Raw genomic sequence first — 24,820 nt, 5'->3', positions numbered from 1 at the left:
GTATTAACGAGGGTCGCAGACCAGTTTTCTCTTCCAATCTGAGAGAATAAGTATGAAATTGGTCTTTAACACCCGTAGTCTGAGCTCGGCCTTAGGTTATGCAAACTGCTATTCCTTGTATCGAGAGTGCTGTTTGTTTATAGGCCTGTAAAAATGTTGTTTAGTGGATCTTTAAGAACAACAGAGTAGTATAAAGGCTTTTGTGGCTCCAGAGGAAGCTGCATGTAATCTACTAAATACCCACCAGTGGTGTCACTCATGGGCTAAATTGCTTTGTGAGTAATGAAGGCGTCAGGTTTTGAAGAGAAGAATGCGTGGAATAAAAAAAACAGGGGAGATTTATATGCCTTTTGCTGACAGTATTTTCAGTGACCTCTGTTTTAATTAAGTGTTAAATATCCTTGTGACCCATACGCTCCTTATTCCACTTCTCCTGAAAAGAAAGAATGTGATTCTGTGTATTCTACTGAGACTTCACACAGAAATAAACAAATCTTGGATATTTAGTTGAGATGAGGCTGTGAAATGATTTAGGTTAACTAACTGAATTTTGGTTAGAGCTGGATTTACTCTCCTTTTCCTGTTCCCAGAGCCTTTGCTTGCTTCAAAGGTTTGATGTACACTGATAAATGAGGCTTGTTCAATGTGAAAATGTCGATGAGAAAAACAAATGTAAAAACATTACATACAAAGCCTTTATGTAACAATGCAAAACCAGAACTAAAGTCTGTTTTCTGGTATTTTTTGGGGGGAAAGAAAGCTCTGTTTCTCAGATGGGAAGCTGACTGGAGAAGGAAGTAGTATTTGAGTGGGATAAACCTTTCAAACTATAAGTTGTCAGACAGGAAGTAGTATTTTGTAGGAATGAACCTTTCAAATTATAAGTCAGGAGACAGGATGTAGTATTTTGTAGGAATAAATCATTCAAACTATGTTATTAGACAGAAAGTGGTATTTGAGTGGAATAAACCTTCCAAACTATAAGTTGTTAGACAGGAAGTAATATTTGTGTGATATACTCGAGGATTTCAAAGAAATGGAATCTAAGACACATCACAAGTGTTTTCTGGTGTGCTTTATTTATTTGCTTATTTATATTCTACATTGATTAATGTCTCATTAAAAGAAAACTTGAAAAAAATAAAATCATAAATTCAGAGAAACAGATTCAAATTCACAAAGCTTTTCCCTTTCCAAATGAGACAGCCAACAACCTAGTGACAAACATTAACCAAACTACCCATCTCTCAGACAGAACGAGGGCAGTTAAGCACTGACTGTCTTCTCTGCTCTGCCGTTGGCTCTCCATCAAGCTGAACTGTGCATTTACACATATGTGCACAACTAAGTGAAGTCCTGTTTGTTACCCCTGAAAATAATCCCATCTTGAATAAAAGCTTTGCACTTCAAGTACAGTCTGGTGTTGAACCAGTTAATAAATGAACATAAGAATCCACTTCAGTCATAAACATGAATCATTCATAGGTAGTATTCTGTTGTTCGTTATGCCTTCATGGAAGGTGAGAGGGCTACTCCAAACTGCCGAAGCAAAGGCGAGCTAGTGGCACGAACGCATACAGAAGGAAGTCCAGTCTACAGTGAAAATGTACCAGAGATGTGGCTGAATGTGGCACGAGTGGGGAAGTATTCAGTCATTGAGATATTCTCACTTTTCAGGGGAATGAGAGTATGCAGCGTTGTGTTATATACAAAATAAATTAAAGTGGTGTGACTCAACCAAGATCTACATGTATTTTTTTTAACCTTATTTCCCAGAAAGAATAACATTTTTATAAGACTTGTACATTAAAAGAAAGAAAGAAAATCTGTATTCACAAAAATATATAATTAGAATAATAGCATTCAGTCTACATTTTGTTTAAAGTTGTTTGCTAAATCTTGAAGAAATAGGCCAAAAAGTGCATAGCATGCAACAAACCAGGACATGACATGACATGACAAACTGAACACTGGCAGGAGAATAACAGCATCTGTTTGATGCTAAACTGATTGAACTGAGTTTTACCTTCACAGTGATATACATGGAAGTTGTAGAAGTGATGTTGTAGATTAATCTCTAACATTTTGGATTCCCAGTATGATACAGGTGGTTCTGTGACCCTGGCACCATAGAGCTAGAGAGTCCTCATGGGTTCAGTCTGAAGTTTTCTGCTCTACAGGACAGTGAGCATGCTAGCAGGTGGTTTGTGCCTCGAAGGCAACAGTAAAAAAGTCTCTTTTTAATCCTGCGGGCGTCACACTGTTCAGGTCAGAGCTACGAGCTGTGGAGCTAAGCTAACATCAGGATGCGAAGCAGAGAGTAGTTATCCAGTAGCCATACAGGTACAGCAGCATTGGTCCAGTGTTGGGCTCCAGGGCCCTACATTGTCAAAAGGCATGCTGAGGGCCTCACAGTGTTTCTGAGAAGGGAACGGAAAAAGGGAGATTCAGGTTTGAGCTTTCCAGATGGTGAAGATTTGGTGATTTACACTGAGAATAAATAAATCTTTATGTCGGCTAACAGGAACATATTGGTCTTACCTGTCTAGCTCTCTGGAGAAGGAGCATGTGTGGAGTGGCACTTGTTTTTCTGCAAAGAGAGATAATTGAATGAACGGTTTGTGTGCCCATTTATAAGGACCTCCTAACCTTTTTTTTAAAACTTATTTACAATAACCTGTGTTGTGTCACACATGTTGTTCCACAGGTGAAGAAAGATGTTCCTTGCTCATAAGTCACACCAGTATCAAACATATATTGAAGGAGTTTTATGGAGTCTGGAATTATTGTTGAGAAAAAAAATTACATTTGAAATTGATGAATTCAATTTTTAGTTAATTGATGCCCAATGTCGGGGGTGTCCAGGTGACCTAGGGATCTAAGACATTGATATTTCATCTCAAAGCCTCTTCAAGTGAAATTATGTCTCTCCCTCTTCACTAATGTCCTGTCACGTCTCTACTGACTGTTAAAGTTAAAAATGTCCCCAAATACTAAAAAACAAACATAAATACATAGATTATTTATGAATGCTATATTTTACTTTTCATGATTAAATTCGCAAATGTTTTTGCATATCATTCAGTTTAATCTCAAAGACATCTGTGTTTGGCTTTCACAATAAGGGCCTGTTTATACACAACACAACTGTTTAACTAGCTTTAACTCTGTCAGTTCACACCTGGCATTAACATGCTTCTCGACATGCATCTCAAGTGACCACTTGTGATTGGATCTCGCTGTCCTCTATATGCAAATAAACACGTTCATCCCTGGCACAAACAGACAGTGTTTCATAAAGTTCAAAAAGTTTCTCAACTCAACAACTCAAAAATTTAGCAATTTTTGAAGGGAGTCTGGGGACTTTCTCCATGGACATCGAAGAAGAAGCCTATATTGGTTACTGTTTACTGTAATTGTAAAATGTCACATGTTTACTGTCAATAAAATGTTTCTTCCTTTATAAATTTAATGTAAATGGAGAAATAAGTGGAAACTATTCAAGCAGCTGCTAAATGTTGGCAGGTAAGACGCAGACAGGCTGGTACAGCGACAAAACTGACACTTTTCTACAAGAAAATAAAATATATTGTGTATTGTAGCGATTAAAAAGAAACATGAATGATTTAGAATTTGCTGTAGCTGTTTTGCAATGTTTGTTAAGCGTCTCCTTACTCAACAACCCCCAGAGAAGCAACAAAACCTCTGATTGGCCAGCTGTTGTGTTTTGTGTTGTGCTATTTGGACAGGAATCCTGTGTGTTCCAGGCAGCAACTCTAGTTAACAGTGCATCTTAATTAAAAACACTGATAATCACCTTCTGATTTAGTCGATAGTGCAGACTCCGGTCTGACAGCCAGGGGTGTCTGAGCGACTCGGCCGCACTCATCCTCCAGCTTTTACTCTTCACCAGCAGGCGGGTGATGAAGTCTTTGGCCTCGTCAGAGATGTCCGTAAACTCCTCCTCCTCAAAGTTCCACTGACAGGCCAGGATGTTGTTCAGCGTTTCGTTGTCATCATCCCCCAGAAACGGTGACAAGCCACTGAGCCTGGACCAAGAGGAAACACAGGTCAGGGATGCTACTGTGTGTCTTTTTATGCTGTTTGTGTGTGTGAATGACCATGCACAACTCACAACATGTAAGTGATGACGCCAAGGCTCCACATGTCTGTGGGGAATGAAACAAACTCGTAGTTGATGACTTCAGGAGCTAAAAATTCAGGCGTTCCAAAGTTGACCCTCAGCTTCTCCCTGGGTTTATACCTGTCAGAGACACAAGAGCAGAAACATAAGAGACATATCTCAGACTGAGAAAGTCATCTAATGAAAGCTTTAAACTGTAAATATATGATAGATTTTACCTCCTGGCCAGGCCAAAGTCAATGATTTTAATCTTGTTAGTCGCTCTGCTCACGCAAAGAATGTTCTCAGGCTAAAAAAGAACAAAAGAGAATGATTATAGATAAGAAACACATATAATTCAGTTAAACTGAGGGTTTAGTATACTGCTTCTTAGACAAATTCCTCTCTCTGGGGTGACAAATAAGAGAAATATGTATGTATAAGGGTTCTAAATAAAAGCAGGTTTACCTTGAGGTCAAGATGTAGGATGTACATCTTATGCATGTACTGCAGCCCTTCACAGATCTGCCGTATAAACAGCACTGTGTCCAGCTCCGTCAGGTTGTAGTTCTCATCAATGATGCGGTCGAACAGCTCCCCTCCCTCCACACTACGGCACAGAAAGAAAAAAGGCTTGTAAACTTTGTTGTACTCTTGTAAATTTGTAGTACACCAGCACACCTGATGGCACCCTGACTTACTATTCCATGACCAGAATGATGTCATGGCGCGACTCAAAGGCGGCGTACAGCTGGATGAGGTTGGCGTGGTTCAGCTGGTTCATCACCTGGATCTCATTCCTTACCACGTCCTGAGAGACAGACGGGACACATTGTCATATAAGTCTTACAACACACAAATAGTACAGTAGGGATAGACAAACAAAGTGTAGTAAAACATAGAAGTAGATTGGAGTGAATTTTGGTGTTTAAGACTCACATTTTAGCACTTTTTAGTGACAAATCAGAGTTAGATTTAGCTGAAGATGAATTGAAAAAGGGAGAAATTAAGATCTGCTGAATGCATCACAGGCTCTAATCATTTTACACACTACTATGTTCAATTTTGACATCAAGACAGACAGACAGGCAGACAGACAGACAGGATTTGACAGTTTTGTCACGGACGATCACAGACAGCAACATGAGCCAGCAGAGGATTTGCCGTGTGTTTGGTGGGCTTTTGGTCGGCTCTGAGCTTTGTGAATGTCTCAGATGATAATGTAACCACAGAGCTATGCTCAGACATCTGACCTCCCTCACATCACTTTCAGATGACCCAACGCAAAAAAGACACAATGAGGCTGACAAATTGCCACGTGCCCACATCCTCTGGACTGTTGAGCTGCATCTATTTTTAAGATGATCCTTTATGGTGCTTAGCAATGATAAAAGTAACCATCCATTAGACTGTCTGGGATAACAGGCATCCCAGTACCATTGTTGAGCATGTACTCTGTTTTGTATGCAGCATTCATCGGTCGATCGTTACTGCACCTTCTCTTTCTGGCTCCTGGCTTTGATGATCTTGGCAGCCAGTGTCAAACCAGACGAGTTCTCCATGCACTTGTGCACTTGTCCGAAACGCCCCCTAATGAAAGAAAAGCAAACACAGGTCAGTCAAACACAGACATACCAGAGACAGAAGTAAATGTGCTAGAAATTGGAATTTGGATTTACAAAACATTTATTCTAGCAGTGAAAGGATTATATGATCAACAGGAAATCATCGACAACAGCTTATGTCTTACGAGCAGTGTTGTTAAAACTACGCAAACATCATACTTGAGTAAAAGTAAAGACATCATGCTAAAATATTACTTGTTTGTTTAAGAGCTTGATATATCTGATATATATCTTTTTTTAATTTTTTTTAATTTTTTTTATTTTCTGACTTTTATGGACCAAACGATTAATTGTAAAAATAACTAAAATGAAGTGGTAATGAAAATAATTATTTGTATACACACCTCATCATAATAAGCTCCTTCAGTCACACAGTGATTAGGCCTCTATACTGTGCCATTATGTCAGAGATTTGAGAAATGTGTTTGCGTGTTGAGGGGTAATCTCCAGTTTGAGAGACAGGATTTAGCACTGGTCTATTACATCAGAGCGGCCCGCTATTTCGCAAGTTCCCCCCTGCGGCCCTTTAGGGGGCAATAATAAGGTCTTGGAAAAAACTATTAGGCATCCCTTCGCAGGGTGTGAGATCCTCTGTTATTTCATTAGAGACGACCGATGTGTTGAAGTGACTGCATGAATAAAAATAAACTCTTGAGAGCTGTGGTTCACCCTTCTTACTCACCCTCCCAGGACCTCGTCTCTGTTGATTGTGTAATAGGTGGCTATCTGATGGGGTTTGGGAGTCACAATGCGGTGGTCGAAAGGTGCTAACGGAGGAGGGCTTGAATCTGAAGAAAGCATAAAGACATATAGACAAAGATTAACACTGTTTCACACTGAAAACAGTGTGAAACAGAGATGGAGGAAGAAGCCTCGGACCCCCAGAAACAAAGTGGATCAAAAATAGCAGCATGCCAATGTCTCATTATCTGCTCTGCCAGCTGTGCCGACTGACATGTTAGTGATGCTTCAACAGGCATGGTGTTATGACATTGGATCTGCTTCAAAGTAGGAACAAAAAGTCAAATGTCACCAACCGAGTTATATCTACATGGAGAGCCTGCTGCACACAAATATGGCACAGAAGAGGATTTGTGTCAAACAGGGCCCTATCCAGAATTTTGGACATAATGAGGTCAGGAGTCCAACATACATCTTTTATGGATAAAATGTGTTGACTAAACTGCAGGCGTACAGTTGTAGTGTTTGATAAGTTGTGTACGTTTTCGATTGAAGAAATGTATCTTTGTGTTTAAAGATCCTGTATTTCAATGTAATCAAGCCTTATTTGTGACATCACAAATTTTTGGAAGCTGCACCGGCACAACTTTTGAAATGACATATTTTTGCATAATCATAGATTCTGGATTTCTTTAATAAGAATAAAGGAGTAGATGTAATTTTAAGGATTTTTAACAAGATAATAGAACTTTATTTTGTAAAATCCATATCAGAAAAGCATTAATAGCCGTAAAGTCAAGTACAGTGTTTTTATACATCTTAAAAAATGTGTGGAGGGGATCTTTAAGCAAGAAACTGCATTCAAACCTTATAATATTCCACATCTTTGATAAATTATGAAAGTAGGTGATTTAAAACAAATGTTGTTTAACGTTGAAGTGTAATACATGTTAATATATCACCTTTTCCTTCAACTACACCAAAAGAGTTTATAAAGTTATATCAGAAAATAAACAGGATTGAAGCTTGAGCCAAATGTTTTTCTTTCAAAATAATTCTGCAACCGTTGTCATCAAAATTGAAGCTTACACAAGAAAACAAATTGCAAACTTGAATTGTTTCACATGCATTCATGCAAAGTAAAAATGTCTCACCGATAATAAATTCCTTCACTTCTCCCTCCTTCCCCTCATCTTCCACCTCTGTCTTTACTTCTTCTTCAGACTTGGAGGCCTGTGGCTCGCCCCCCTCCACCACCTGTCCATCAGCATTTTCCGCTTTACTGTCCTCCACTCTGCTTTTTTTGAGGTCGTCCTTCACCAGGTCTTCTTCTGTGACGCGACGTTTGCTGCAGGTGGCCACATCGCCGACCTCCTCAGAGCTACATGTGTAAACATAAAAGAAAACATTGAACACATATTTTACTTTATTCAGTTTTGTTTTATTTTTCTTCTCCTTCCTCCACAGAGTTTGCTCTTAACTGATCCCTCTGACGTGCATGAATAACATTTTAAAAAGAAATAAAAAAAACAGCTAGGAATACCTTTCCTGTGGAAGGAGAGAAGTCTTGCAGATGTCTGCGATGACACTCTGAGCTGTTTCTGATTTTGATGACTCTTCTGCCTCTCCTTTATGCTTTTTCTTCCCATCATCCTCCTCTTTTCCAGCCTGATCTAGACTAACATTGTCTGTCTTTCCTTCTTCCTCTGAGTCCTCAAAGACATCCTCCTCCTCCTCTTTCTCCTCTGTTGCCTTCTTCCTCTCCTCTGACTGGGCAGTGGAGGTGTCCAGGATAAGCTCCTGTCTTCTTCCTTCACTTCCTCTGTCGTCCCCCCTCTGGTCGTCAGCCTCTGCTTTTCCATGGGAATGCTCAGTGTTCTGCCTGTTGAGCTTCTCCACCTGTTCCGGTTCATTCAGCGAGGACGTGTCTGATGTGGGAAAAACAAACAACAAAGACATTTTTAAATGAATGACCCTGGCATGGATACAATAATTATTCAGTTATTTATAACCACACCAGTGGCTCTAGGGATGCCAATGTTAGTCCATCAGTCAGTCAGTTTTTTGATCCATATTGAAATAATTCAAGAATTACAGCAACTTCTTGTTACCCAGAGAATGAATGACTGTTTTGATTCGTGGATATTCCATGTGGCGCCATTAACTGGTCAAAAATTCCACTTGTCAGACACATAGCATAATGATGCCTGAATGCCTGAATCCATTAGTCTGTGCTGTATTTTAGATCTTTGGTTCTCAACCTCAGGAGATAATGTCCAGGGGTCACTAGATGTTTGTGGAGGCAAAAATAAATTCACATGTTTTAGATTGGGGAATAGTTTTTATATACCAGAGATGTAATTTGCCTCTTAATAGATTTTATTGAGTGTGTTTGTGAGAGTCAGGGTTTGCTGAGTTTCTCGTGTGGACACACACACACACACACACACACACACACACACACACACAAAAACAAACCTTTTTAGTATTTTGGCACTTTCAGGATTTTGTGAGTTAAAAGTCTGGGGTGGAGGTGGTCATGAACACCAGCCTGATTTTTCTGGGGGGTCACGACATGAAAAGGTTGAGAACCACTGTTTTAGATTAATGCTAACACTACGTAGCGTAGCGTAAAGAGCTACACATCACCGTTAAGGAGAAGGTCAGGGTGGATGAATGGGTCAAACCAACACTAGACTTCCTGTTCGTGTCCAGTGTGAAATTAAGAGTCAACTGTAAGTCAACATTAATTAACATACTTATTATAACCCATTATTATAACCCACTCATGTTGTTTTAGTAACAGTGACAGTGATTTTGGGAGTCGTTGCTGACCTCTTCAGTCATTTAGCTTTAAGGATGTATTGATTTTGATTTCTGTACTGGCTTAAAAAAATCTCATCTCGTCCATATCTAATCCAGCAGATAATCAAAGAACAAACGTCTCTGCAGAAACTGTTTGAACCTACCTGAAGTGTCCTGAGGTCTCCTCTTCTTCTGGGCCTTTAAGCCCTTCAGGCTCAGTTTGGCTTTATCCCTGTCATCCTTTGCCTTGTTGAAGAGAAAAGAAACAAAGATCAAGTATTAAACAATGAATCCACACAGTGAGCGATGCACACAACACTTGCGTGAGGTTTTATATTTCCAGCAATTATTTTTCACTTGTCAAAAGCGCCAAGAGTAATCTATGGTAATGGAGCCAGTAGTCTGATTTCTGAAGGGAACAACGTAGTCCTATACTGTACAGGTTTCCATTTGCATGCCGAAGTGTTTGTTAGTGTTTCTATGGTTGCCCCCATAACTCAATGTTCTGAGGGACAGAGGCCTCCTCCTGGAGCAAGAGGAAAGGTCACATATCATCTGTAGCAGACGACACGCTGAACCACACAGGAAAATGTTTTATTCACACTTTCCAACATATATTTTACAGTTATTAAAGAAGATAATACAAAGGCAATATCAATAAAAGATAAATCTTGATGAATGACGCTGATATTAATGGTGGAAAAGAAGTTCAGGTGACCCCTTCTGGAGTTTCCATGTTATTTGATACGTCTGGCAGAGGCTGCCGGTAATGTAATAAATCTGTTTTCTTAACCACAAAGCCATTCCTAAAAACAGCTTCTGAATCAGCAGAATTCAAGTATGTAAGATATTCCATCCCACACACAAACATAAACACACTTCCTGCAAAGGCATGGCAGTAAACGTTATGCAAAAGTCCTCTGGACATTCTTCCTATTACATCAAAGATAATAAACATGCACAATGTGACGCAGACTATGTATGGCTTCATAAGGATGCCAGGCCGTCTAATCAATCAATGCACTAGTGTCAGAAGAAGCCAGACAAGTGCTACTCTGACGCTGTGCAGCTGCAGTCCAACCTGCTGCTGATAAAGTCGTAGTTTGGATAAGATAACCAGTCTGACTCAAATCATTTACACCTCAGAGGCAAATGACAATCACTGCATGAAGGAAAATTACTTAACATTACAGCGAACGATGTGTTAAAGTACAGTGAAGCTATTTATAGATTTACAAGGAGCCTTATCAGAGCTAAGAGGAATGAGCAGCTTCATATGCCAAGACAGAATTTTAAAAACCTGTTAAAAGGTATTTTAAGATGTACTGTTTGTACTCCAAATGATTAAGGTTTTAGAGCCACGTATTTATAATATCACTGCCAACAGGTCAAATATTATTTACAACCTCTAAGACAGCAGTTAATGCAGCACAATGCAATTAGTTCCTCTCACTATTTTACCATTAACGACATAGCACAGTGTAACAAAACCATGGGGACATTTCTCTTCTTCAAAATGTGGGAGAAGAGAACAGAAAACAGATGGAAACACCTTTGACTTTTTTTTACCACTTCTTGCGGAAAAGCTTTGCTTGTTATTAGAGCAGTTTTTTGGGGCCAATGCTGATATATTGGCAGATACACACACATTTTTTGCAATGATCCCTCAAATGTGGTTATCAAGCACTTGTGACAAAGTGATGTAACAGAGGCAGGATATTTTAACAGATTAACTATAAACTTTAATGTCTAAAATTACATCATTGCACTGAATAATATAAATGATCCCAGGCATCTTTTTCTGCGTTATAATCTCTAAAAAAAATAGTTTTCATATCGTTGCATATCGGGCATATACCAGATACCGATATATCTGTGATACTACCCACTAACATATTGGTCGTTCTTACTTGTATTGTTGTCAAACCTCTCACCTTCTTATTAGCCTTGCATCCAGGCTGTTTAAACAACAGCTCCACCAGCCTGGAGCTCTTCACCACTTCCCCAATGAAGCTGATCACCTGCTGGGTGCCCTCCACCAGCTTCTCCACCCCCTCCAGCCTGCGTCCCTGACTCTCCATCCGCTCACTGGCCCTCTGCATGGCCCCACACAGCTCCCTGCACAGCTCAGCGCCCGACCCGCGTCTCACCCCATGGCCCTCCTCATGCATGGAGGCAATATCTCGACCCATACCACGGACGTCCTGCGACAGGCCATCCAGCCGGGTCAAAACGGTCTGCTGCATATTGAGCAAGCGCTCCATCTGGGAGCTCAAGGAGTCCATTCTGGTCTCCACACAGCGCAGGGCGGCATCGTGAATGGAGGAAGCTGATGATGAGGAAGAAGAAGGTTGGGACTTGTCCGATCCATTAAGAGAGAGCTTCCTTCCACCAGGCTTCTGACCGTGAAGAGGGTTTGGGTCGTAGACTTTGGCTAAAGAGTTGACAAGGCTGGAGCTCATGACTGATTTACAGCAAATGTCCTCACAAACAGCAAAAACTTTTCACTCACAAATTAAGTCTGTTCTCTTTCACGCAGCCTCAATGGAAACAAAAACCATATTACCAAGACAAAGCCACAGGTGGAAGAAAAGAAGCAGAGGGAGAACAGAGGTCTCTCCCTCAACACTGCACCACAGAGATGAGTTTTAAGAATAGCAAATGGCTGCTCTCCAAATTAAAGTGCAGCCCCCTGTGGACGTCAGGGATTGAGTGGCCAGTGATAAGAGCCGGGGGCTCGGGTGTGCAGTTGGGGATTGATGAGGGTTAGGGGTAAATGCTGGAGAGGAACGCTATGTGACATTCGAGACACTTCAAAAGCCCTTCAGTCAGGTGTCAGAATCCCAAGAATCTGGGACTGAAATATGAAGCTGTAAAAAGTAAGACAAACAAATAAAATGTACAGCCAATAAAAAAGAACAGAAGATAGAGGAACAACAAATCTGATCATTAACTGGTACAAGTTTCTGCAGATGTACTAGCATAAAGTGTATATTGCTCCACATGGATCGTAATTTCAGATTCAATGCAGACGTATAAGGTTTTCACATTGTTCCATAACAGGAAGTTGGGTGACAGGTGCAAGCGTGTGCAAGGCCCCAAAAACTTTATTAACCAGTTGTACCCCGCCCTGTTAAAGACACAAGCATTGAGGGTATTTCTGAACCTCGTTAAATGCCACACGGATCTCATGACTGATTTGTTTTTACTCAGAGGATGTGTCAGCAGAAGGTTGCGTAATTACCAGACCGAGACTTTCTCACAAAAAATAGTTTTTTACTTTTTAATGTTGGGAAATTGAATTCATTTTTCTTTAGATACTTATAATAGCACTTTTCATACTAGCTACTAAATCACCCCATTTGATTGGTATATTTGTCAATGAGTTTTTATTATATACCAAAGGTCAAAAAAGTTTTGCCAACCAAACTATTATTTAAGGCAATACCTAAATCCCTTGTTCTTTGGTCTCAAGGTTTGGAAACCTATCTCCAAAAGACAGAAGCTCTCAGAATCAAATTGTTAAATGGTCAAGTTGGCTGATTGGTGAGTCACAGCTTAACCCAGAGTCCCTGTACATCAGACAGTTAGAGCAGTTATCCAGTTTGATTTCACACAGTGAAGTTCAGCTTCTTCTCTCTGGACAGATGTTTTTGTATACCCAAAAATGACTTTGTTCTCGCAGCTATCACTCAGGTGAATAAGTCAGAGTATCATTTGCACAGATGCAAGAGAAGCTTAGTTGTTTGTTTTTTCTGATTTTTAAAAAAAATGTATTCTTGTGGCTATTTTAGTTGTTTATTGTTAATTCTGTCTTAATTAGTAGAGCCATGAGTATCTTTAACAGGTTTCATAATGCTTCTCTATCACCATTATTGATGTAAAATTTGTGTCAAGGTGCCACCCTTTGTCTTCTTGAACAAACTAAATTTACCTATGGCTACAAATAAAGTAACATGAACCAGAATTTTTTTTTTTAGCTTATGATTTTGTTATTGAAAGGAACAAGTACACAAAATGGACCAGTGCTGCATCTCACTGCGCTGTAGTCTAATTCAATATCGACATATAGGGTTTTTGGTTTTACGTATTTTATTTATTGTTTAATACGGCTGTAAAGATGTACGGCTGTACTATGTTTGTTTGACACATTTTGGAAATCTGAAAAAGATTGGTGTCATTTGGAGTCGGAAAGAGTCGACAAGCTTGCCAGCATAGGCTCACTGTCCATGCAATGTGAGGGACAAGACAACATGAAGAAAACCGGAAACAGCTGACACCACTGACACCTAAGAACTGCTGATACACAGGAGAAGAGGATTGTGGGAGAGGAAACTTACTGCACATGTGTTGTTGCTGAGACTTTAAGAGGTTGAACTGACACAGATACACACATGGATACGACACATCCCTTGGTGTTTTTGTACAGACACAAACGATTGACGCTCATTGAGACGTGTCTGACCGTGCACGTCAACCTCAAACCTTTCCACGTCTCAGTGCAGCGATATCTGGAGGAGGCAGGGTGACAAAGAGCCGGCGCCTATATACTGGCTACCATCTGTCAACACCGGAAAAACCTGACCTATACTCTGTCCCTAGCACTGTTCCCAGTACAGACAGCTCGTCAGCTGTCAGGTTTAACACTTGTGTCCCCTGTGCCAATTTACCAGCTAAGGTGAAAATGACAGAGGACACTGTGCAAGTGCAGACAAAGTACAGTACATACTGTGGAAATACATGTTTTTTCTGTTGACGGACAAAGGAGATCACAGATCAGGAGAGGAGTTTTCAGAATAACCTGGAGTGTAAACATTAATAATACAACGCTTTTGTTTGTCAGAGTTTGACAGTCTGGTGCACTACAGCTATCCAGGGATTTAAAGGGCCACTTCACCCAGACTTAACCCTAAAGAATGTATTCAACAAGGCAAAACATGTCTGTCCGAATGCAAAAACACAGTAACTATTAGCGATAATTCACAGATCCTTTTGTGAATATATTTACTGAAAACTACTTTTTACTGATATTTGCCAGCCAGCTTCTCTCATTGAGTTATGTGGATTACTGCAAGTAAACATTTTCTATTCTATTTAGAAAAGACAGTGCTGTTGAGTGGTTTCAAGTGCCATCTGTTGTCAAGCAACGCAAACTAAATGCCACAGATCTACTGTATTTTGATGAACATACTGTAAGCAGCAGATCTCCAGCTTAGTGAAACTAAGCACACCAATTCATTTGACTACTAACACACCTAAACGCACAGTATGTGATTTCATCCACAAGGGGTTGCTCAAAGAAACAAACAAAAAAACAGTTTGATAATGTTGTGAATTAGCATGGGATTGTGGGAAATGTTGTCTCATCGTTAAACAACCACCATTGCTGATGAAAATCTAATCAGACATGCTCATAGACAAGGTAGCCTCAAATGGCTACTCACAATTGTTGACCTTCCTCACTCTCTGACGTATCATCTGATGTTTCCCCAGATGTTGTTTTGACATTTCAAAGCAGCGTTCATTTACTTTTTGGACACTTTGGGTGAGTGGAACAAGCTATAAACAGAACATATAATTACTATATAAAGTTGTTACGGCAAACAAGTTAGTAAGCAGTTGGCAATTAACACCTCTAGCCGACACGATGCAACATTAGCATTCACTTGGAGTCAAGTCCAATATTCACTCTTCTTTTAGCTCTGTTTTAGTCTTCATCTTTAACCTATCTGGCTCTGTAGCTGCTTGCTGCTTTAAATGAGAGTGATGAAACCAGTGATACCGAATCAAAACAATATGCGACTGATCACACAGAGACAGGTTGCTAGAAACATCACACCACCAGTCATGCTGTTCCTATGGTACAGCATGACTGGTGTGCTTGTCTCTAGCACCATGTGTTGCATTTTCTAGCGGTTTTAAGAAGTTAAAATATTCTCCACTTTTTCGAGCAAGGCCGGAGTCGTTCATTAATTATACATTTGATCACCAGTCCTGCATGCAGTCGTTCTACAGAGGTCGTTCTATAGATTAAGTGTCTGATCACTTGTGATAGATGGCTGATACATTTATGGACACATATTTGCATAATTAAAACAATCCAGCAGAATAGATGTTATAAAGAGTGATGAGGGTGGTTGTTGATTGAGCAGGGTGGTGGTTGATTAGTCTGGGTCTGGTGTTGAGGGCAGTGGGAGGTTTAACTGTACCCTGTTGGACACTCTCTGAAATCTCCACTCAGAAAAGGTTACATGGTAAGATGACAGCCGGTGTGGTATAGAAGCAATGTTTAGGAATGACACTGACGCAGCCTCGCCACTCTCACTACATATAGAGTTACTCAGCAGGAAGACACAGACAATACATAGTGCTTATTCTAGCGCCACAGACAGTCCAGTCATCCAGGATCACTTCAGTGCAATGTCCTGTACAACACGAATGCATCAAGCTTTAGACCAGAGACACAATAATAGACTGTGTGACACGCAACAAACATGGCTCAGGCTAATAGCTGCTGTTATGGAGTCCATATTCAACAGTCAACCCAATCACCAGAGTAAATGCTGGCAGTGTATGTTTCTGCAAACCAGATATGTTGAAACTTTACATTTCTTTAGGTTCAACTTTCAATTTTATGTTGTGACAACACTGTGCTGATGGTGTGGTTAGGTTTAGGCACAAAAACCACTTGGTTAAACGGTTAGGAAAAGATCATGTTTTGGAAATTCTGATGTCCTATTAAAAATATTCAGTGGTTTCATGCTTACAAGTTTTAAGTAAAAAGAACAATATTTGCCTCTGTTGATGTAGCAGAGAAGCACAAGTAGCTAAGTATAGTACTTGATTCATGAACTAAGTTGCATTCTACCGCTGTCTAGTTATAGACTTGCAATTTTGGTCCACCTGACAACAGCTCAGTGACAACTCTCCGATCTCTGCCTGGGCCCTGGTCCAGCTCTGGGGCCCCTGAATCATCCCGGGTTTCCCTTCAAATGGCATCCCTGCCCACAAAGAATTTACCACACCATCATCATGACTCAACCCACAAAGCCCCTTACAGACACCCAAAATAAGTGCATTCAAATATTCCTTCTCGACTTATAAAGCCCATCATTCTCCAAGTTCACCGCCAGCCCGTTTCACTTGAAAGGCAAAAGAGTGCCAAATACTCCAAGTAAACTCAGGTGTCATGGACAACTGTGTGGAGGACAAAGTACTGAGCCTGATTATATTCCTCTACTTCTATTTCACTGATTAACAACAGCAGAAAAAATATCATTGCATGCACAATTTTAGAATTTATAGTTTTCTTTAAAAAATTAGATTTAGTTTTTTTTCTCTTTCTTGGTGAAATAGCATGAAAAAATAGAATAGAAGAGCATAGAAGACAGATAAGATAGACTTGATGAACAGGTATAAAAGAAGGAGAGGGGAGTGACATCCTGGATTTAAGGCTGCTCCTGGCTTATGTCCAGTCGCAGAAAAGGAAATGGTCAAAAAGACTAAGGCTCGGATCAAGCTGTTGCACTCGACTCGGCGGACCGTGTTCTGAGCTGACAGAGTGCAAGAATACAGCTGGAAGAAGAGAGGCGGAATCTGTGTATATATCATTGATGCTTGGTGCTCACACACAGTCAAATGGACAGTGTTTAACTGTTGTCGAACTTTAATGTAAAGAATGTAAAGAATTTGATAACACCATTGTTATCATCATCATTTTGTTCCCGCTGTTTACAATTAACAATATTTAAATGCACATTATGTAATTCCTGCAGCTGGAGGTCTCTCAATCAAAACAGAACAAAATAAGTAAGTGGTGCCAGATCATGTTGTCTTTTTTGTAAATAACAACAATTGCAGAAATGTTCATAGACGAGGTAATGCTTTAAAGTTTTATAAATGCAATTTTCTTTATAATTACTGTTGACAGGTTCAGTATCTTTGGAAATCTCTGTGACTAGACTAAAATTCAAATAAAGTTAAATGGGTTTGAACATTGCAAAAGGTCAGTGAACAGGACTTTTTTGCGACATGAAATGCTATTTATGGAATGACTGGAAGGTTGTGTAGCTGCAGAGTTTACGTCAAATTTCCCTTTACATGACGTATAATTCCTTGGCCCTTTTTCCACAGCTGCTACATGACAGATGTCTGGTGAGTTCATCATAATGGAAAGAAGGCTGCACATTATCTCTGTAGCTCCACCTGCTGCTTTACTATCTCACAAACCTGCTTGTGTCACCCCTGGCTGATGACAGACTGTACTTTCACAGTTCAGCTGCTGCGATAACGCTCGTTCAGCTCATGCTGTTATGACCTAGGACAGATACAGCGAAATTCCTTTCATGGAATAGATGTGCTGTGTGGCGTCAACAAAGCGCCACACAGCGTGTGTCTGTGTCTGTGCTGGTGAGGGTGATTTGACCCTGCCCATAAATACATACATAATTACATAAGCTATACACGAGTATGTGCAGACTCCTAAGTACATGAACACAAACCAGCTTCCCTCGGTTATTGTGAGTTTGCTCCTTGCAGTCAGTGTTACATAACATGAAGACAACTGGGTGTGACGGGACTAGTGTTTGAAAGAGGATTCAGGATAAATGGTGACATCTGACCTGTTGGAATGAGTGTCAATCCCCCCTGCCCCAAAACACGCACACAAACTCAGGCAACACAAAAACCGGAGCATAGTGGAGAATTTAAGCAGAGGATCTCATGTCCACCTCAGTCTCTCAGTGTCATGGTGTAAGCACAAACTGCTGGTGAAAACTTGCAGCTTGATTAAAATAATTTAATCGAAAACTTGTGCTACTTTAACTTTAATGAAATCATGCCCAAAACTTAGATTTTACCATTACTTCAACGGTCTGGGGGTAAAGACAAGAGGACCAAGTTTTGGTCTTTGGGTAGACAGGACTCTACACAGCTGCACTGCCCTTGAGCAAGACACCAATTCTGACCTTTCAGCCTGACCTCCCTAGAGGATTGAAAGCAGAAAGAAATGTATGCCAAACAGCTTCTGACTGTCTGAGAACACCTTGTTTTGTTAACAAGTACATAATCTCTATATTATGTAGAGTAATTTGTAAATTGTACCTCCTTAATGCTACAAAAATATACAATATAGAGTAATTCATATACACGTAACAAAGGGGTGCATTTTTTTAGTTTGCGCTGGGGTGAATTTAAACAGCAGCAACAAGATGATGATGATAATGGGTCTGCATGTTCATATTAAAAGTTTGACATCAGGTTAACACTAGCCATCAACTGCGTGTGAGAACCAAGCATCAGTGATGTAAACACAGAGTCCACCTCTTTTCGTCCTGCTGTATTCCTGTGCTGGCGGGTCATAACACAATCTGCCAGTTGGGTGCAACAACTTGATCTGGGATGCTGTGGTGGAGACAGGTCTCTCTAAAGATGTGGGCACAGCAGCCTCTAAATTTCCGGTTGCTTGGCCAGCCTGAGTCCAATTTATCTATTTCTTTTGGAAGCTGGATTAGGGTCCCATCCTGGATATTTCCCCTCTCCTCCCTGGGGGGGTCCTGCTGGTCAGGTTGGGTGGTTGAAAGATGCCGTGGGCACCAATCGTCTCAAAGTCCGCTGCTCTTAATCCATAACCTGAGCATTCTTCTGTTATGCTAATAAATGTATTTGTATCATAGGTAATACTTGTTTCAGCAATAAAGCCGAAGGAAAAAAAACTGTTCAAAAACAAAAACGTTGCAAAATTTCACTACTACCACTTTCTACTTAACTTTACAACATCTGTGCAAGAAATAATGTAATTTTACTCCATTATATTTATCTGGATTTAACTGACAGCTTGAGTTACCAGTTGCTTTACAAATAAAATGTTATACCCACAGAACATATGGAAAGCTTATCAAATTTGTCTTGTTATAAATCAAACTAGCCAACAGTTAATGTAAGTGCATTTGAAATGATTAGTTGATTAATCCATGTATTTATTGACAGAAAATAAATTAACTATTAATTGTAACTTGTTAACTGCAATTTTTCATTTTGACATTTAATGGTTTCAGCTTCACAAATGTGCAGATGTGTTATGTGTAATTTTTCATTTTGACATTTGATGTGCATTTTTCTGATGATACTTTAACATTTTCAATAACAGGACTTTTACTTGTAACAGAGTAATTTTACAGTGTGGTATACTTTTTACCGAAGTAAAGAATGTGCGTACTTCCTTCACAACTGTTAATCACCATAATAATCCATTAATGTATTTCTGTAATCTTCACTGTACTTTCCTTTTTCAGTTGAGCATGCGTGTTTGTTTCATATGCTATCTCGTCAAAGTTTTGTTGGTTTATTGAGCCTTTTTTTTTTCGTTTTTACATAATTTGTGAAGTGAATCAGTCAATATGTGCAAGATTATATTTGCACGATGGGCCTTATAAATGTATTGCACTGTCTGTACTGCATACAGTAATATAGCTCTGACAACAACAATGGCAACATGATGTTCCTTGTACATAAATTGTCATTTCAAAAAGATTAAGATCCCTTTTTAAAATTTAAAAATGTGGTATATTTGAAAAAAGGCAGCCACAATGCCAAATGTAAACATGCAAATCATTCATGGGCTATGGCGTTGTAATTACAAGGAAGAGGCATTTCTGTCTTGCCACCACTGGATGGCAGAAGAGGACCACAGACTCCCAACCCTGACCCCAACAAGAGAGCCTGCTAAAGAAACGCCTGTGAATCCAGAAGCAACGGCAGAGCATTTTGTTGGAGGGTCATGCCCAGCCGTTCTCTTGTTACCTTGAACCCTGACCTACTAACCCCCGACACACACACACACACACACACATTTACCCATGCAAATCCAACATGTCAATCTTTGCTATGTAAGATCTACTGTACATGGTGAAAGATAATAAACACCACCTGCAGTCAAATATTAGACTGCCAGCGGTGACAACACGTTGGCTTTAAGCTTAATTCAGCTTAATTTTATCCTCTCTCGTTCACTACCTCTGTATTAAGTAACAATACAAAAAACCTGAAGAAGCATACTTTGGTTTCTGTTTGCCTCAGCTCCTTTTCAACAAATAACACATCCTATTCATGCTTACCCTTTTAAAAACTCAAACTCAAACGCTGTTTTTCTTTCAACTTGTCATTCATTTATCTATGAAAATCAACATGCTCCTATACATTTGCCCAGTGAATACTGTGTCTACTCATATTTTTATTTTTGAATGATGCCTCCATACACATATTCTTCCCACTGCAACATATATCCAGTGCACATTTTATAAAAGGTCTAATTACCAGTAAGCTGACTTAAGTCATACTTAAATGTATACCTAAATGTTTTGGCTAAAAGCATTTGAATGCCTTTGAGACAACCTTATCCAGACGTTTAACTTTTACCAAATGTATCTCAGTTTTAACACGCCTGCATATAATCCAAACCGTGCTTAACATAAGTGGTGGAAAGCAACTAAGTACATAAACTCAAGTACTGTACTTGTAACCTAATTTTGAGGTAATATTGTTAGGGTTATGTTAAGGATAAAGGTTAAGAATTTATTTTTTCTGCACCTAACTGCTTACCTAATGCTTCTACTCCACAACAATTCAGAGAGAAACTTTAAATTGTGACTGCAGGACTTAGCTTGCTAACTTACTATAGCTATGTCAATGCTTGTAACAGAGTAAGCTATTTCTACACTGTTGTAGTGTTACTTTTACTTGATTAAATAAGTAAGAAGTACGTCTTCCACCACTGATTGCTGTTATACAGGTTTTTAGCCAAGAGTATAACATTTTCACCTGAGACATTTTGTTGATGTATTTGCCAGCCTCCAGGATTCTGCTACCTCCGCCATTTTGGATTCCAGCTGATCTCGTTAACGGTCCGCGGGCTTTTGCAGACCTTTGTTTATCAGTTTTGGCCACCTCCTCCAGACAGGCCACCTAGCAGTCACTGCATTTGGTGGCTAAGACTGTTGGACTCTTCTTCAGGATTTATTCACCAAAGGGAAACTCCTTCACTTTACTAAGCTAAGTACATCTGCCAGTACTGACATTTTTATTTGACTGAATGTCTTGGCTCAATTCCACTGATGCTCCTGAGCTAACCTAGCATACTGCTAACGCTAACCATAGCATTTTCACAGCATGGGCGCTTTTAGACGTTTGACAACAGGAACAGCTCATTAAAGTCACAATTATTTCATTTTTTTACTATTGCTTAATAATCATTCTTATTTTCCATTCATTGTGGTGTAATTGCTATTCAGCTCTCTACCCAAGTCATGGTTATTTATGCTGTAGTAGAAATCACTCATTTAATCACAGAACAAAATATAGGGTTACAACATTAACGCATAGAACGCTTTCCCCTGGAGAAATAAGGACATCAACAACAGAGCACATCCAGACGTACAAGACAAGTGGGTGTAAAACTTGTCCAACAGAGGGCATGTCCTTGCCAAAGGATTGAACTTTGCAGTAACTCCAGAACAGATATCGATAGTAGATCTCATCACAGCAACAGAGTCAGAAACAACAAGTTGGCAGACACAGAGACAGAACAGCAATGGTTGAAGGTATCAGCCGCTCCTGTTAATGCAAAAGCACCCCCTCCAACCTCGCTTCTGAGGAAAGGAAGGCCCTGGCGTCACTCAAAGAGACTGGAACATCACCATCTTGCCGGCAGACAAAGAGAGATGCACTTTAGTGCTAAACACAGCAGACTACCACACCAGAGTCACTGATCTGCTTAGTGACACTTACACCTATGAGACACTGAGGCGAGATACTACCAGTAGCTACACAAAGAAGGTCATAGAATATCTGCAAAAACTGGAAAAGGACAAAGCCACAGGCCATTATATTACCGACTGTACCCCGGGGAAGCCATCCCATTTATCTATGGACTCTCCAAGATACACAAGGAAGGAGCACCGCTCAGACCCATCATCAGCAGCATTAACTCAGTTACCTATAACATATCCAAGCACCTAGCCAGTATCCTAGCTCCTTTGGTAGGTAACACTCAACACCACATCAAAAACTCACAGGATTTTTTCCAACAAGGTGAGAGAAATAACACTGGACTCAGACAAAACAGTGGTTTCTTATGATGTCACCTCACTTTTAACATGCATTCCCACTCAAGAAGCTGTTAAGATGGTGAAGAAACGCCTGCTACAGGACAGCACTCTGTCCAGCAGAACCAACTTCAGCCCAGATCACATTTGTGCCCTACTTGACCTCTGTCTGATGACCACCTACTTCCAGTACAGTTAAGGTTTTTACAGACAGAAGCATGGCTGTGCCATGGGCTCACCGGTGTCCCAGTAGTGGCCAACCTCTACATGGAAGAAGTTGAGAGCAGGGCCTTGATTACTGTCACAGGAACTGCTCCCAGCCACTGGTTCAGGTATGTGGATGATACCTTGTTCAAAATCAGAACAAGGGAAGTGGAAGCCTTCACAGAACATATAAATGCTGTGGAAAATAACATCAAGTTCACGCGGGAAGAAGTCAGAGGAGACAGTCTGCCCTTCTTGTACTGCGCAGTACACATTGAAGAAAACAGAAGCCTCAACATTGAGGTGTACAGAAAACCTACACAAACAGAACAATACTTGCTGTTCGACTCTCCTCGCCCACTGGAGCACAAGCTGGGGGTCATCAGAACCATAAACCATCGGGCTGAGACCGTGCCCACAAAGGAGGAGAAGGAACAGAAGCACATCAGGGGAGCACTTAATACCTGTGGCTACCCAAATTGGACCTTTGTCAAAACCTCTAAGAGCAGACAGAGAGGAAGAGACGGGAAAATGTAACAACATCATCATTCCTTATGTTTAAGGAATATCTGAGAAACATCATATCCCAGTTCACTTTCCAGTTGTCTGCGATACAGCAGTTAGAATGACCATGACCTGGATGACTGAGAACCTTCAACAACAAAATTTAAAGTGTAAAAAATACTCTAGTTTACCACACAGTGAGCAACATTATTAAGAATACATTTCTGACAAAAGGAAAGCATTGAATAGAGTGGTTTAGTGACGGCGTATTTTTGTCAGCTAACCCAGAAGTTAGCATCACCCAGATTCCCTCTAGAAAAAGTCTGTGAGATTTTTGAATTGGATTTTGGATTATCTCAGAAAACAAGCTCTGTGGCAAACAAAGTTTATGATATTAACACGCTTTGTTCAGTAAGATAATCTTCACAGATGAACACCACTTTTGAGATTTTGAAGTGTAAATTAAGTTATTAAGGTCTTATTACACAATTAGTATACATGTTGTCTATAATTGATAATTGATACATCTACATATTGTAAACTTAGAAATAGAATAGTTTGTAACTGAAGTCGGCCTGTAAAGACAGATTAGTAGATGAGTCTCCGTGTTCGGTGTGATGACGTCTGATGTTTGTGACAACTTCTGTAGCTAGTCTCATTTAGCCACTTGTAAGCAAACGCTGTTTTTAAGACACATAAGCGCTTTATAATTCAATTGTGGGGTATTTAATGATGTATTTTATGTCATTTGTGTGTGTGTATTAGGCTCCATTGCACTGTGCTGGTAATGAGTTATGCAAACGGCTGAAAGTGGACACCAGCCGAGACGCCAGAGGAGTCCAGGCGAAAACAGCACATTCCTCCGGAGTCCTCATACCAGAGGAAGAAAAAGGGAGCCAGCAGAGCTAAGTAAAATGTAGGTTACATTTCAAAAACAGACATACAGTCTGTGTGGAAATGTAAGAGCAAGATGCGTCCTTCACACTCTCAGCACTGAATCCATTAATGTTTGCCTAAGCCAGTATGAACTTAAGGAAATACAGTATGCATGTTTAAAAATACAAGGTTAAGGACAAATATATATACGTATAAAAAATAGGTGTGTCTGTCAAAGGGGTAAACTGGTAGAATAGGTGTGACATTAAATAAAGAATCTATGGTTCACTTTGCAAATTTGAAAAAAACAACAACTTTGATTTGAACTTGATTGAATTCTATCATAAAATACATATTTCATTCATATTTCACAGGCGTTCATTTATGCCACTGTAATGAGAATTTCTTTATGGTGAGTCATAGTACAGGTTATCTTCATCAACAACAGCTTGGAAAAATATAAGTCTTTGCTTACTTATAGAAGATTACTAATTTAGAAGATCTTTATGTTTTAAGTGAATGTTACTGTAATAAAAAAAAAAACCCTTTATTTTTTCTGCACATTTTATACGTATCTACATATAGTACACTCTTGGGATTTTGGTCATTCTGTTTTCAGGCATACCCTGGAATTGTGGATGTCCTCCTCACTGCCCTGCCTGTCCAAATCATCCAGTTTCAGCAGAAAATACAGACTTAAGATGCCTTAGTTTCAAAATGTGAGGTGTCTGTCATTTGTAGGATCTATAAAACAAACATTACATCAATCCATCACATGAAACTATCACTGGCTCAGTTTGTCTATCCCTTGTCTAGTTGTTTGTGTGCTAATTTGGTCTGAGCTATGTGAGTGTGAGAATCTGAGGCAGGAGAAGCCCTTCTCACATTAGTCATGCTCACAC

General features: G+C 39.9%; 2 protein-coding genes across 4 annotated transcripts in view; one reads left to right on the top strand and one right to left on the bottom strand.

Moving 5' to 3' along the window:
* Positions 1–1,060: 1,060 nt before the first annotated feature.
* mylk4b (myosin light chain kinase family, member 4b) overlaps positions 1,061–24,820 on the bottom strand; it is a 38,564-nt gene continuing 14,804 nt past the window's right edge. For 2 of the 3 annotated variants that reach the window (XM_084354252.1, XM_084354253.1), the window contains 12 exons: positions 9,399–9,480; positions 7,973–8,357; positions 7,584–7,810; positions 6,431–6,536; positions 5,620–5,713; positions 4,825–4,934; positions 4,592–4,733; positions 4,363–4,433; positions 4,136–4,264; positions 3,818–4,049; positions 2,542–2,590; positions 1,061–2,420 (listed from right to left, as the gene is read on the bottom strand). In XM_084354252.1, the coding sequence (XP_084210378.1) occupies positions 2,546–2,590; positions 3,818–4,049; positions 4,136–4,264; positions 4,363–4,433; positions 4,592–4,733; positions 4,825–4,934; positions 5,620–5,713; positions 6,431–6,536; positions 7,584–7,810; positions 7,973–8,357; positions 9,399–9,480 (1,623 nt within the window). In that variant the 3' untranslated portion in view covers positions 1,061–2,420; positions 2,542–2,545. Of the gene's footprint in view, positions 2,421–2,541; positions 2,591–3,817; positions 4,050–4,135; positions 4,265–4,362; positions 4,434–4,591; positions 4,734–4,824; positions 4,935–5,619; positions 5,714–6,430; positions 6,537–7,583; positions 7,811–7,972; positions 8,358–9,398; positions 9,481–11,168; positions 12,000–24,820 lie in introns of those variants that run through there. The other variant, XM_084354251.1, reaches the window with a different exon arrangement.
* Positions 23,825–24,820, top strand: part of serpinb1 (serpin peptidase inhibitor, clade B (ovalbumin), member 1) — a 37,008-nt gene continuing 36,012 nt past the window's right edge. The window contains exon 1 of the mRNA XM_084354255.1: positions 23,825–23,958. The gene's annotated coding sequence lies outside the window, so the exon portion shown is untranslated. The remainder of the gene's footprint in view (positions 23,959–24,820) is intronic.

This window comes from Pagrus pagrus (assembly GCF_965226575.1).
Source record: "Pagrus pagrus genome assembly, chromosome: 6".
Lineage (NCBI taxonomy): Eukaryota > Metazoa > Chordata > Actinopteri > Spariformes > Sparidae > Pagrus > Pagrus pagrus.
This window is presented reverse-complemented; position numbering and strand designations above follow the sequence as displayed.